The 15,261-nt window shown below is 39.5% G+C and overlaps 2 protein-coding genes across 2 annotated transcripts; one reads left to right on the forward strand and one right to left on the reverse strand.

Moving 5' to 3' along the window:
- The first annotated feature begins 15 nt into the window (after window positions 1–15).
- On the forward strand, window positions 16–2,659 carry LOC136248769 (uncharacterized). The gene is made up of 3 exons (XM_066040569.1): window positions 16–218; window positions 277–959; window positions 2,101–2,659. Exons 1-3 carry the CDS (start codon window positions 16–18, stop codon window positions 2,595–2,597), a joined length of 1,383 nt encoding a protein of 460 aa, XP_065896641.1. The 3' UTR covers window positions 2,598–2,659.
- Window positions 2,556–14,776, reverse strand: LOC136248768 (integrin alpha-6-like). Its single transcript, XM_066040568.1, has 27 exons — window positions 14,500–14,776; window positions 14,263–14,387; window positions 14,022–14,143; window positions 13,839–13,968; window positions 13,718–13,788; window positions 13,595–13,643; window positions 13,421–13,537; window positions 13,290–13,346; window positions 13,131–13,234; window positions 13,031–13,080; window positions 12,759–12,943; window positions 12,590–12,708; window positions 11,727–11,863; window positions 11,177–11,358; window positions 9,569–9,708; window positions 9,226–9,354; window positions 9,004–9,077; window positions 8,818–8,953; window positions 7,549–7,653; window positions 7,403–7,494; window positions 6,958–7,156; window positions 4,304–4,435; window positions 3,705–3,830; window positions 3,549–3,644; window positions 3,404–3,496; window positions 3,222–3,347; window positions 2,556–3,173 (listed from the first exon to the last, which is right to left on the reverse strand). Exons 1-27 carry the CDS (start codon window positions 14,682–14,684, stop codon window positions 2,715–2,717), a joined length of 3,540 nt encoding a protein of 1,179 aa, XP_065896640.1. The 5' UTR covers window positions 14,685–14,776; the 3' UTR covers window positions 2,556–2,714.
- Between the last annotated feature and the right edge of the window lie 485 nt (window positions 14,777–15,261).

Genomic DNA, 15,261 nt, shown 5'->3' on the forward strand with positions numbered 1-15,261 from the left:
AAATTGCGTGTCAAGATGGCTCGCCGAACAGCGTCGGCGTCCTCTTACCAGCAGGCGGTATTCACTCAGGAACAGTTGGAGAAACTCTACGAAGACATTTGTAAGAAGCTGTGGCCACACAAAACATTGGTGTCTATCGTGCAGAATGCGTTAATGTTCCGGCCTTCTCACATGATCTACTCGTTCGTACTATTCACAATCGTCCATGTATTGTTCGTGTAAGTGAAGTGTACAAATTACACTCAAAGTGTGAAATACATATCTCACACCTTATAGGTGGTACGCGCGATCAGGGTACGGTCTGATTGCGACCGCTGTCAATTTCCTCTTTCTTGGGGGAATTTTATATGCACTGTGGTATGCGTCCACCTACTCTGAGAGAAAACACGGCAATAAATACAAACAGATTGGTACCAAGCCACCAGCCCATTTCGCATCAATTGAGAGAATTATCTGCAATCTGGACCAACCCAGAGAGGCCTCAGTTTCATTCACATATGAAGAAGTTTGCTTCTTGTTTGCAAAACGTTGGAATTGGTTCAACATATTATGGCTGGCTCTAATACACTGGTACAATGAGGACGCAAGGATATTCTGCACACTTTTAACCGTGGTAGCATCTGGCTTCATTTCACTGGTCTGGTATATCCCGGGTTTGGTGCTGTCTTACTGTGCTGTAATGTTGTTGTTATTGTGGCCATACATCGAGTACCATCAGTACCACTATCGATTCTGTGCCTACTTGGCTGGTATAATCCCTCCCTTGATAAGCAGAGCTGTCCGATGGTTGACACAGATGAAGGAATATGCTGAAGATGATAAGGATATTAATACAATGGTGGCCTCGCTTGATGGCAGGTTTGAAAATGATTTGGGAGCACGTGTGTCAGCTGCTGAAAGGCGGAGACAACAGATGTCTGAGAAAATGGATTCGTTTTTTGAGGGTTCACCAATTTACAGTAAGATTTTGTGGTAGTCATAAAAAGAACACACTATTTCAATGTTGTGTTATGTGTCTTGGATGACACGTGGTCCTTCCTGTATCCAGTATTACAATTCAAATTCTAGGCTGATTTTAGGAGTGCATCTCCAAAGTGATGTTGGTATAATTGTGACGCTAACTTCAGCATTTAAATGTTTTCAGTATTGCTGCTTAGTCAGCACTCTTTCTCACTGAATCACTACACCTAGTCATCACTGTGGCGAAACGTGATGGGCTAAACCCCTCCCCCTTATTGTCATTAAGCATAGCAAAATCAGTTTGGTTTGTCCCCTTATGTTTTGTACAGTAGCCTGTTGTTGACGCCTTGTGTCACAGTCATTGTGAGACTAGGTTTTTGCAACATTATGTCATACTTACCAAAGAAACTGAATTGTGTTTGTTATTTCGAGTATCATAAAAATTATTCGTATCTCAATATCAGTATAATATTGATATTTTTACCCACTCCTAATATAGTATACATGTTCAGACTAACTCCCTAGGTTCAACTGATGGAGTGTGGGATAATCTACAGCTACCCCTAACTCCGTAGGCTGCTGTCCTTAAGTCCCTAGGTCTACTCCTTGAGTCCCTAAGGTCAAGCGAAGAACTGAGGATAATGCCTAGGTCCCATGGTTGCTAAATATTTAACTGATAGACTGTGGGATATTTGACAGACAAAAGATTTTAATGTTTGGGTTTGCTAAACTTTTTACAAAAATACTTTTGTGACCACACAAAAAGCATCATGTTGTGAGGATAGACGTTTACAAAAAACAAAAAAAAAGAAACAGCAAAAATTTTGTCTGTTTAAAAAAGTTCAGCCATTAGTAACTTTGGGAGTAAGGACAGTTGTGATGTACATTGTTTCTGAGGTCCAAAAATATACATACCATATTATGCTCATAGGAATGGCAACTAGAGATCGAGTTACTCTAATAGAGCAGTCACACAGCAAAATAGGCATGAAAAAATTGCTGGGAAGAATAATCAGAAAATAAGCTAAATAGGCTCATCCCTAACCAAACATAACTACAATGTACATTGTGACCTCATTAATAAGGCCATAGTTTGGGAAGTATTACAATTTGTGATCTGTTGGTATTCTCTTCATGTAGCAGCAGACCCAATGCAGTCACTTCTTTATGATCCCTCCCTTAGTAACGTGGACCTCAACATGTCATTATTGCCTGCAGCAAATCAAGCAAATCAGCCGCATCAACATGGTCCAGCTGCAAACAATCAAGATGACGACCCAACATCCAACTATGGTTTCTATGATAGCCAACTTGATGATGACCCAACAGATTACGGGAACTATGACAGCCATGATGATGATGAACCATTCCCTGAACTAGACTTCTCTGAACAAAACTCGTCACAACAAATTGTCAGCCAGCCACAACCGTCCAACTTGACAACAGCTGTTGCTATGTCAAACAACCCAGTCAACTCCAGCACTCCAATAGACCGTCATGTTGTACCACAAGAAGAGTATGCCCTACCAAGCTATGATGAAGCCATGGGTACATCTTTATCAACACCACCCATGTCAGAAGATTCACAGTACCCATACAATAGTAAACTGACTCATAGACACAAAAACAGTACATAATAATAATAATCATTGTATTGTACAAATATGAGTAATGTACAGATAATCATTTCATCTTGTGATGTCTTTATTGTGATGAATAGTATTGTTGTGGTAAAAAGGTACAAATGGTGGCTGCTATACATCAGTTTCTTTTGAACATACGGAAACTGTGGGACTTGTGGGTTTGTGTAGTGAGTCTTTGGACGATTTCTCCTTTGATGTGGTTAATGGTGGTGTCACAATTATGTCACGTTCATCATACATCACTGTCGCATCTTCTGGTGAGGTAGAATGAGAGTTGATAGTTTGCACGTTATATGGTACTTGTAAATGCATACTAGTGTTACCCTCTATTGTTAGTTCTGTTTCTTTACTGTACCCATTTGCAACTGCATTGCCATTAGCAATATCACTGTCACCAATAGAAGGATTACAGCTGGCTGGCCTTGGTGCAGGAGCAAATTGTGATTCACCTCCCGTGCCTTCTAATTCATACTCAACAACACGAGGACCATAGAATGCATCATCTTCAAATCTGTGGGTGCCACCCTTATTATTCTTGTAACATTCACACTTGCGGGTGAAGTACCCCAACTAAAACAAAAGAAATTTAACACATTAGCAAACACTGCATTAGCTTACCAAGCCTAAGAGGATGGCTATTATTACTAAGGCAACAAATCCACCAACAGCAGCTACTATTGGAATGTACACATTAACACAATCATCTGCCACTTCTTGTACAGCAGTTTCAACTCGTAGTTCTGTCTGTAAGGTACATACATGACTGACTGCTTATGCGAGCCAACAAAAAGGGAAAGTACCGATGTTCTAAAGTCTTTGACTATGGGATATCGATTGTTGTTCCTGATCAGACTAGTAATGCTAACCGGACGATTGCTAGTCACTGATGGACTCTGAAGATGATGTCACTGTAACACAACTGACAAACCAAAACATGAGACTTACATAAAGTACAGAGGAAACAAATATGATAATGCTATTATCAGGTTGTAGATTGGTAATGTCACAAATGATCACACCACATGTCGTATTAGGACAATCCTGTTAACACAAGGAGAGACGTGAGTCATACTGTGTGTGGTAGAGAGAGGGTCAACTAACCTCAGGGTACAGGTCCGGGCTGGGAGGAGTGTCAGTCATAGGTAGAGTGAGGTTGAAGAACTGTTCGACCCGCAATCGTTGTGGGATTAGGTTGTATTGTGTACACAGTATTCTGTCCACTTGTTCCTAGTAAATGTACAACATACTCAAACAACTGACACACAGACATGAGTACGTACACGCACAAAGCCTACAGCAGCCGTACGAAACACAGCTATTGCCACCCAGTGAACCAGCACTGGGATGCCTGTGCACCACTCAGGCATTTGAGCTAGTGCAGGAAATTCCTCCTGGAGCAGGACTAGTAACCTGCAGGAGGACTGTCCAGGTCTCACAGAGAGGTCGCAGAACCTGAAGTTCCACAACGACCCTAACACTGCTAAATGAGACAAGGACAGTTGGGCATTTACTTCCCAAGTAAACACCAGGTACTCATTGGTGTTACAGCTGGGTGGGCTGTTTCCCCAGATGACACCAGGTCCCCAATATACAGCTGGGTACAATGTGAGTAAAGCACGTGTACACACACACATTCACCACACATACCTGACAAATAGTGACTGTTGTATTAAAGTGATTCAACAACATACTTCACTTACAATTGACACTTGCAGTGGGATGAGGAATGGAAACAATGTGTTTGATTGAACTATTGTCTGACTTGGCCAGAAGATCAACAGCTCACTGGAAGCAATCGGTGAACTCTGATTATTTGAATCATCATTACGAATCTACAACCACAATAAATATGATTACTGGAAGTGATCACTATTATTGGTTGATGTCAACCATTAAAACATTAACACTTAGTGATATAATGGTCCATTAAAAACATTACAACTAGATGCCTGTGGGTTAATCTGTCTTCTATGAATTTACTTAGTTAAAAGCCACTAGTGTGGGATATCATGGAATTTGAATGTGCCATGGAGAGACTTTCTGAGACACTGGTGTCTTTATTGATGAGGCATCCTGATTTCAGGAGTTTAAACGTGTGTACGACAGTTTCTTATTAATTTTATCATATGCACAATAAATTAATTCACAAAATAATTCATATATACATTGCTAATGGCTACATCGTGATCTAACAGGTTTATAGTAGTCAATATCATACAGTACAGTAGTACTGTATAGTAGGGGGTCTGGGCTTTCTTGCCCAAATATATCACCCAAAAACCATCCTCACTTTTCCTTCACAACAGCTTGGTATTGGTATTGGAAAGAACCCAAAATGCAGTGGGATAGCCACATCTCTTTCCAGCAAATTTTTCGTAGCTGGGACACATGTAATGTGTGATTCTTTCCTTTCATGCAGTACACCAGTCGTAATTATAATTGTTACAAAAAGTTAACAAACAAGTGTAAGAATTGGATCATACATAGAAATAAAAGCTAGGAAACAAGGGAGGTCATCTACACTTGTAGCTATACCCCTGCTGCATTGGAATACTAGTATATGTTGGTGTAGATAACCTCCCTTGTTTCATCGTTCTTTATTTCTGTGATCCATATTTAAATATAAATTTTCTAATTTTCCTTACACGTTGATTTATAAATTAGAACACATTTTGACACAAACAACTCCCATGTCACTCTATGTGACATCACTGATTGTCTGATAAACTACCGTATAGCTGGAAATTTTCGAGGAACAAAACTTTTGCGAATTTCGTGAGTGATGATAGCTTCGTGAAAATATAACCGTGAAATGTTTCAGTTTATACACATAACCATTACCCACTTTCTAGACTTTCGTGAATTTATAAACGTGAAAATCATATTTTGAACAGTTTTGCAAAAGTTTCATCCCTCGAAAATTTCCCACTATACGGTAAAACTGTTACACAGCAAGACAAGCAGTCAGCTCATAGGCACTACAAAACTATATTCATAGCCTTTGTACAGTAGCCACAGTTTATATAGTGACAAATGACTAACAACATGGTTGGGTGCGTGGCTGGATGAATATCAACAAGACAAGGCACTAGAGGCACTAGAGGCTATAAAAAACAAGTAGTGCAAATATTTGTGTGCATGTTCGAAGTTTTTAAAAATAACCCACTGTTATGGACCATACACACTAGGCTAGGATTAGCTCACTGAGATAGCTACTTCAACACTCATATCAAATTGCCCCTGAAATATCAGCCAATGGCAATGCCATATGATACTGTCCATGCAACCTTGCAGTCATGTAAGACTATACATACCAGTTTTGTTAAGCTTCTTGACACACTTCAGTCACATCATGACAATATAATACTGTGTGGGTTTGTTGCCTTCTTGTCAAGACAAAAATGTACTTGATTCCCACCACTGGACATCATAACAACATGTTCAACAGATGTTTACAATCTTTTGAGGTTGTATAACTAGTGTAAACAAGCTTGTTTATTGTTTGATATGTGTGTTAACAAGGAGGCCATATTGAGCTTTTGAACACTTATCATTCCACAGTGAAGATAAGTCATCTGTGTTGAAGTGGAACTGACCCTTGAAAATGTGAACACTTTGGTAATCAGGATACTTAGTGTACACACACATTTAGACCCCTGAAATCAGGACACCTCACTAATAAGGACACCTTGATAATCAGGACACTTGTCCATGGTCCCATTTGTATTAGTGTACACACATTTAGACCGCTGAAATCAGGACACCTCAAATATCATTAGCAGTGGAGGGTTTCCTGAAGAAGGCAGCTTAACCAATCAACAGCTGGATGATAATGAAGAACTTCATACACACCATTGCACTTAATCTTGTTAATAAGATCACCTCACTGTGGCAGCCATGTCATGCAGGCTTCGTGGAGCCTCAAATACCACCTTGTAAACAAGCCCTTATACGCATATCTCAGCCTCAGGTTTCTCGTCAGAACCAGAAGACCCTACAACTTATTTTTACAAGGCAGCTACTGTTTTAATACACTGTCTAAAACCTTGGTGTGTGGATATGTGCAGTAGTGGTACAAGCTGGTATGAGTGAGGATGGACTTCTAACAATTTGCCCACACCATCCAAATTTCAACTATAGTCACAGTTTCATTACCAGATATAAAGAAATGTGCAGAAGAGGTGCTAATTGTTATGGGATAGGATAAGTTGATCTCATGCAATTGAACCCAGCCAGGTCTCTGGCCTGTTACATTTGCACCGTGGTCACTACACAACACCATTTTCATTATTCAGAAACAAGCAATTAAATCTGGCTTTTATTTTGACAACAGACACCATAGACATTAGCTCACCACAAAATTAACAGGAGATAATGGTCCCAGCTGATTTGGTTCAGTAGGGATCTCTTCTATCTCAGTAGCCTGGTTGAGAGTTGATGTGAGAGGAAGAGCAACCAGTGGGTCACTGCCAAGATATTGGATCAGCACCGAGTAGTTAGCAACTGACCGGACATCAGGTAAGGTGTGACTCATAGTGACATTGGTAGTGTTTCTAATAAGTGAAGGAAACCAGATGAACAGCCATGACCACATCACCATGATGATTAATGTAAATTAATTTTACTAAATGTGTTTGCAAATTATGGCAATTATAAAGCGTGTACACTTAGACTGACACAGAAGCCATACAAACAAGAGGAACAGTGATCCACACACAACACACAACACACATTCAACACTTTATTAGTCCACACAAAACCACATGAATAAAAGTTATCACAATATCACAACTGCTTACTGTTCATCCACTAGTTGGAAGGTAAATGGCAAACTGGAAATGTTTAGTGGGACTTCGTCCACTCGTGGTATCAGTATGAGATCAAAGGATATCTGTACATATGGAGACCACAGTGGCATTAAACATCATGAACTGTATTCCCTTACCAGTTCACTGGGAGCTATCGGACTCTTAATGGGACACTCCAACGTCATGCTACGTGTAATACTAGGGATACATCTTGACTGAAGTGATCTGCTTTGATGTTCAACCTAGCGTGTAAGGGAGTGATTAAAACATCTCAGTCTATCATTCATCACTACATTTCTTAAGAAAACATACCAAATATTGTCATTTACCACTGTACATGAATATACTGGGAAGGATAAATTTAATTCACAGATAAAAATAAATGAAGTTAGACTTGTTAGGAGTCTGGAAGTAACAAAATATTACTTGATGTCTTAAATATTTTATACATGTCCCATTTGTACACACACATTTAAAAAGTACTGAAATTAGCTGGAGTAGCACACGATATTAAATCACAGTAAAACAATAAGAGGTGTTATATCCCTACTGTGCTCAAGATACCATAATAAAAGTGCACAGTAGTGATATAACACTTCTTATTGTTTTACTGTGATTTACTATCGTGCACTACTCCAGCTTGTTTCAGTACTTTTTATCAATGTGCTATGGTCCCTACTCTAGTTGAAAATTCCAAAAATTTTTTGTGTACTTGTTTGTCCCCAGTTATATCAATTATCATCTGAAAGTGAAGTATCCATTACGCTTTGTTGTCGGCTATATTCAACTCGTTACACAGCAGTGTGAATCAAGAACTGTTCGAAAAGCACCTCAGCAATCAAAATAGCCACTATGAAAAATACGGATGATTTCTGTTATGAAGGAAAGCCATCACGTGCTACCGCAAAATCGCCACTTTTTGCTGTCAGCAAAGATGAATGGGACACAAAGGAGGACATTGGTAAGTCCATGAAGAATGCATTGTACGTACTGCGGTGTGGCAAAAGGCACCTCTCAGGCTGAAGTGACGTCGAACAGTGAAAAATCAAGCACGTAGCCTTAGTTGTTATTGAGTTACACTTGTCTGAAAACATCAGATCAGTCGGTTACTTACTCAGTCAGTAGAAAATTCCATTAAATAATTTAAAAAAAAATTCCATAGCAACTTTTTGAAAGTGTTTTGGGTCGATTTGAAAGCTTGTTTGGGCTTAGTTTTACCTAACCAATACTGCCTCATCATCGTCTGGGAAAATTGAGGCTGGTTTTTGGGTGATGTTATCTCGTGGGCCACACCTACTCCTTTGTGGTCCCTACTATACAGTACTGTCATACTGTATGATAATAAGCTTGGTTCTAAAATGCCTACTGTAGATGGAATTCCACTGCACCCCAGTAACACAACTTACCTCATCAAATTTGATAATGCCTACATGAGGTAGTTCTATCAACACTCTGGCAGCAAACCCATCCTCAATGCCTTCATTTCGTACACTGATGTTGAACGTGATGTTGAAACTCTCAGTGAGGTAGACTGGTAAAGAGCTGAGTGTTGTGTGATGTGATGGTTAGTACATTAGATGTGTAGTGCTTACCCTGTGTAGTCAAAAGACAATTTCAGGTCAGGAGTACAGAAGTTGTCAGGACCACAAGTGGAATTCAGCATTACCTAACAGAATAGGGTACATGCATGTAGGCAGGCTGTACTATGGCACTTCAGGTACCCACACATACACATGTACACATACTACAGGCATGCACGCATACATGCACATGCACACACAAACACTACACACACATGCACACACATATTATACCGATTCGCTCCACTTGGTGGTATAACCCACATTCAATACAGGATGGAGACCATCACCAGATTCTAGTGGATCAGCAACATCAGCTACGGCCAGCAAAAATATCAGATCATCCAGCGAAGACAGCTCGGGCTACACAAACACATTAAAGCCTCAATAGAGCCACTAAACATATAAGGCTACCTACTGCTGGACAAGCAGATGGTTTAATTCAACAAGAAATTACTCAAATTAGTAACTACCTCAGCCAATAAAACACCACAATCATGTATAATCACTTTCCAATTGATGTAATAGATACAAATTCTGACATGGCTGCATGCACATACCAGGCCTCTTCACCCACCTTGAGGTAAATTTTGTGAGTCTGACAAGTCAAGTTGCCTGTTCCCTGCAAAGTTATCTCATTCGTTACATTACTGTCACTGCTAAGATCATTAGGATTGGTGAACACTCTTTCATCTGAGCTGAGTGAGTAAGCAACCCCTGGAAAGAGAATTGACATTCAATAATACTTCGGCCTCTCCCAACGTCAATTAAAGGATTGAAAACAGAATCTCCCACAGGGGCACCCATGAAAGGAATACGGCAATGGATTATAATGAACTCCCCCTAATGATCAGTCCATACTGAAAGAATTCCTTCAGTTGCAATGAAGATGATATAATCTGTTTCAAAAGAAACAGTAGGAAGAGTTTAGTATGTCACTAGCTGTGCTGTCAGTGGGCTATATGCTTTTCATACTTAAAATACAGTACTTTAGCACTTTGGTTCTCCTACACAAAATTCCACATTTGCTTGGTTAAATGCCACAGCATTTATTACTTTAATTGATCCAACGGTAATAAATACTGCGACTATTTGAATTTGACCATTACTCAACACTCAAAACAATGTTGCAGCCCTTATTTCCAAAGAACCACTCGAGTGCAGCTACTAGTCTTGCAGCGTTTAACTACATAAATATGGTATAATGCTCTGACACTGTGAGGAAGTTAGGTTAGAGCAGTTAAACTGAATCACTTCAAGACAAAGGCCACAACAACTTGTAATGGTACATGACAGTCACATGGCTTCCCAACATGCATAGTGACTCTCTATATTATTAACTCTTGCTATTACAAATTGTTTTTGTGATGGTTGGATACATTTGTTTTGTAAACTGTTATTGGTCAGTCGTTATAGATGTGTGTTAGATAAAAGCATTTCACAACATGCTCCAATAAACACTAGGTTTTCAGGTGGTTTTGCCACACCTGTGATTGCTTACACCATAGAATAACAACATCATACACCTGAATAACATTCTCTATTTGGCAATTTTAATAGTCCTATCAAATCATTGTCAACACCTCTAACACTAGCACATGTTACCATGGGAGTGATTCTTGGAATGATAGAATGAAATCTTTTTCTATGCTATATGCTATAAACTACAAAAATATTAATTTACTTAACTGTAGTACTGCTCAGTAGCACGAGGACCTGTACTTCAGTGTCTGCTGTACTGCAATTTGGAGCAGTTCAAAGCACATAAATTTTGCATCCACTTTCAATAGTATAACTATATCATTTAACCACCATGAATGAAGCCTTCACAATTTTGTTCAGCTCATGAACGTTACAGTACATGTACAGAGCTGTCAACAAGTTATTGTAGGTGATCTTGATTAATTGTAACAACTGAAAGACCCACTGTACACCACCACACACACTCTAATGGTCATATCATATTCTGCAACATAACAGACAATTCAGTATCTCAGATAGCTGCACTCTCAGTTATCAATACTGAGTTCTTTTATCACATTCATGAGATGAATGGTAATCATTTCCTAGTTAAGAAGGTCACTTTATAACTATATAGCTTGAGAGGTCAAAGGTACCAGATCAAATTTACTAGTTTAAGATCACAATGTACACATGGCTGCACCTAAACAAATAGTTTACTTACTGAACTGCTCAACTACATCTCCAGGTAGAGTGGTGGTATAGTTGAAACACACTGTCACATCAAAGCACACCACAATGGTCTCAGCCACCACCTCACATTGCTGATCATCTGGCAGGTTGCCAAGGACAAGTGGTGCACTTGGAGTTGTCAACTCAGCTACTACAGTCACCACAGGAGCACCTCTATGACAACATCATAATATCATGTTACTGGTTGCTAGGTAACCAGACAACCTCAGACATGTGGAATTTCATAAGTCTATACCACATCAGACAGAAACCCTGCGTTATGTCATCTCCTTAAAACAGTTAAACTACACCAAAAACAACTAACAAAGAAAGAATGTCTTAATTGGTGTCACTAATTATAGCAACACTTTACCTCAGGTGCCCTGACAGGTGCCTACAAAATTGACAGGACAAATACTTAAAAAATTCAGCTAAGAAATTCAGAAAGGAAATCTCAGCCTGAACGGATCTAGTATCCACACATCCTTTAAGAGGAGACTATTTCTAAATATTCTAACTGTTACAAAGTGGAAATCACACACCTCAATATTTTAACTTGACTGTTCTGGCTCACTGATATTCCTCCAATCACAAGATCTGGGTAGCCATTGCTATCAATGTCTTTACCACCATTGAGAGAATAACCAAATAAGGGAATAGTACTGCGTCCATATATAACCTATATAGTGTGACAACAACAGGCACTGCTTAAATATGTTGCAAACCAAATTCATGTAAGACCACCTCATTATAGTAACCCATGTCAAGTACGTCCGAAACATATATAGTTAAGGTGTATTTCATGGCCTCATAAGACCACCTCATTATAGTGACCATGTCACAAATATACCATATTTATTTGACCGCGGCGTTGATAAAAAATTGATGCAGCAACTATTCAAAGTCAAGTATAACAATGCTTAGCTCATATTAAATATGAAAATCAATTGTAGCACTGGGCTACTACTACTATTCAAGGTGCCGCATTTAATAAGACAACCTCATGAGTTCAAATATTGGGGGCCCTAAGGTGACCACATTAATGAGGTTTACGTACACATGGATGCAGCAGGCTGCAAACTAAGGCTGAAACGATAAATATATGTATGTAAAGGACTTTTCATAATAGGATGTAGTAGTAATCAAAGTAAAATGATTTGTCCCTTTTGAGCACCTAGTTATGAAAAAAATTCTTAAAGAATAATTTGTTAATTCGTTCATTAATTAGAAAATATTCATATTCTAAAAATTAGATATTTGTTTCACCCCTACTGCAAACACACATGCATAAACTACAATACTGGAGGATTGGCTCAGTGACCAATAAAGGCAATAGAGCATAAATAACAATTATGTTATTATGATAACCCCAAACATTGCATCACTTCTTGGTATGCTAATATACCTGAGATGGAGTGGTCACTAATGATCTCAATGCTCCACGATATATGTACACCACTCCAGTGTAGTCAGTGCCGTCACTAGGATGTTGCCCCACCTCCTCTGGGGCTGCTATAGCAACGTCTAGAACAGCAACAACACATTATAGAAACCTTGTAAATAATGAGACATACCCTTAAAGCCATCCCCATCAAGGTCTCCAATGTTCTCAACAGATAAACCAAAACGACCAATTTTTCCACAGGGGGATTGTATCCTGACAGGATCACTGGTAAGAGCACCATTATTGTTGACATAGAAGTAAACCACTCCTCTCTCGAGATTACACAGTGGACACCCAACAACCAGACTGTCAAATCTGGAGGTGAACAACATGTGATTATAAGGGAGTAAACTGATCTAGTATGCACATAACTGCACGCATCACACACAGTTATACACTCACCCATCAACTTGTGGTAATACAGCAAAGTCATATCCAAAGTAACCATTAATCTAATAAAGGTAATACTCATCATCCACCATTATTCAACCATTACACACACCTCTTCACCAACTGCGACAGTAATGATGCTAGCCTGGTAGACGTCACTCCATGCTGTTACCTCCCCTCGATGCTGGGAGCTGCGCGGAGCACTAGCTATCACTTCTGCTTGTAACAAGTCAATAGTTACTTGGAGACAAGAATGACAACACAAACTTACGAGGATTAGGGACATCAGATCGTGACACTGTGATGTAACCAAGTTCAATGTGAAACCCTAGGTCATGGAATGCAGTGATACCATAACAAAGCCATACTACAGCACATTCCATTACACTACACTGTACATACCTAGGTAACCATTAACTCCAGAATCTGTTGAGAGGGTGTTTGAATTTAATCCATCGTTGAAATTCAAATCCACAGGGTCTGTCCTTGACTCGTACAACCTTCCAAATGGATGAAGACCTGAGATAAGAGGGGAATGGGCCTCACATGATATGACATCACATGATGTTAACTAACCATTTCCTCCACTTAGAGGACTGGAAGCAGTAAAGAGTGTATCATTACCCTAATGTGAGATAGTATTTATGAGCATTTGTGGGTACACTCATTGCATACACACGTACTCACACAAACATTTACCCTTGTTGATAAACGAACACTAGTGCCAAATAATCTGAACGAGGTACTGGCAGGTCCAAACAGCTGGTCAACTAAAAATGGGGACACATTCAAACAAGGACCATAATAAGTAGTTTCTTACTGTACGGAATCTGAAGGTACGGCACAGTAAGGTTGTTATTATGCAGCATAACACAACGACCGTCATGATCAAGTAATATAACACCCCCTGTAGCAGCTCGTCTCACCAGCGTGTAGTGGGGTGCACATGACTAAACAATAAACAACTTCTTATAAGGAGACCAACCACAACACAACAACTCACAATTGCAAATTCATTGATGGAATCAAGCGAGTACCCCAGCAATTGGCCATCAATAGCACTGACATCGTCACTATGAGATGACTCCAACACTGGGAGATTACTTCTGAACGTCAATCCTTGATCTAAAACACAACTCCAGCTATAACAACTATATATACACATCATTTCTTCAAAACATCAGTGTATTTAATATGAAAGATATAAAATGCTCTATCCACGTACACATAACAATTATATTCACCATCATATCTGTCAAAAATTTCCAGTCTGCTACAGCTGTCGCTACTATCGTTAAGGTCACAGCGATACACCGCACCAGTTCGGAGACCGCCAGAGCCTATTTCTCTAGGCGCCCCAACAAGAATGCTAGGTGAGGTAACATAATATTTAGTAAGTTAGCAATTAAAACAGCACAAAATCGAGGAAGAAGCGAGGGTAGCTAGCTACGAGTAAAGCAAAAACATACACGCTAGCTTACCTCGTGGAATCGTCTGGAAACGAGTGAGGTGTTAATGAAAATCCAAACAGCGAGTCAGTCTTGTTCCCGCCTGAAAACAGCCTAGCCACTTGCTCGTCCAAGTTGAAGCATTCAGCCTGCTGGTCTGGTACAGCAAACAATAAGGTCCATAAAACTATCGTACGCAGCAAAAGATGCGATGCCATCTAGTAGGATAAGCGAAGAACAAGTTACTGTCAAATTCCCTGTGATATCGGTATCTATTTGGTGGCCTGGAAACCATCAATATTGCAAACCACAATCATTTGATTTTAATTAACGATGAGGAAGCCTTACAATAACAATTTATTAGACTATCATGACTATGGTTTCTCGCGCTAAACTTGAAAACTACAGCTAGCAAATGGAGAGAAAACCATGATTATTATAATGAGACACAAACATTTACATTAACATTAAGGAATCCTCGGTCACATGCGACCACCAGACAGGGTTGGTTAAAAACACCTGGGTGGGCATGGCAAGGGAGTACAAAACATAAAGTAAGTATACATGCATGTACATTTAACTAACTAACTGAAGAGTCAGTCTGGGGAGGCAAGAAACCACTCACGACAGTCCCTAGCCATAAATATTCTTTGAGAACAGCAGCTCAATACAATTTCTCAGGTGAAGTACGTGCAACCAAGATGAATGCACATGTAGCTGCTGTGCAATGAAACTGTATACAGTGACATTACAGTCTCACCAGCCACCCTGTATTTTGCTTTTGTCGGTTGGTTG

Source organism: Dysidea avara, chromosome 3 (genome assembly GCF_963678975.1).
Source record: "Dysidea avara chromosome 3, odDysAvar1.4, whole genome shotgun sequence".
In the NCBI taxonomy this organism is placed as follows: domain Eukaryota; kingdom Metazoa; phylum Porifera; class Demospongiae; order Dictyoceratida; family Dysideidae; genus Dysidea; species Dysidea avara.

What these genes read in the sequence shown, in the direction of transcription:
- LOC136248769 (XM_066040569.1), top strand. Translation starts at nt 16, where the DNA reads ATGGCTCGCCGAACAGCGTCGGCGTCCTCTTACCAGCAGGCGGTATTC. An exon ending in ATCGTCCATGTATTGTTCGT is followed by an intron (nt 219 to 276) that starts GTAAGTGAAGTG and finishes CACACCTTATAG; the next exon opens with GTGGTACGCGCGATCAGGGT. An exon ending in TGAGGGTTCACCAATTTACA is followed by an intron (nt 960 to 2,100) that starts GTAAGATTTTGT and finishes CTCTTCATGTAG; the next exon opens with CAGCAGACCCAATGCAGTCA.
- LOC136248768 (XM_066040568.1), bottom strand. Translation starts at nt 14,684, where the DNA reads ATGGCATCGCATCTTTTGCTGCGTACGATAGTTTTATGGACCTTATTG. An exon ending in TTTCCAGACGATTCCACGAG is followed by an intron (nt 14,388 to 14,499) that starts GTAAGCTAGCGT and finishes TACCTCACCTAG; the next exon opens with CATTCTTGTTGGGGCGCCTA. An exon ending in TGGAGTTAATGGTTACCTAG is followed by an intron (nt 13,347 to 13,420) that starts GTATGTACAGTG and finishes TCCATGACCTAG; the next exon opens with GGTTTCACATTGAACTTGGT.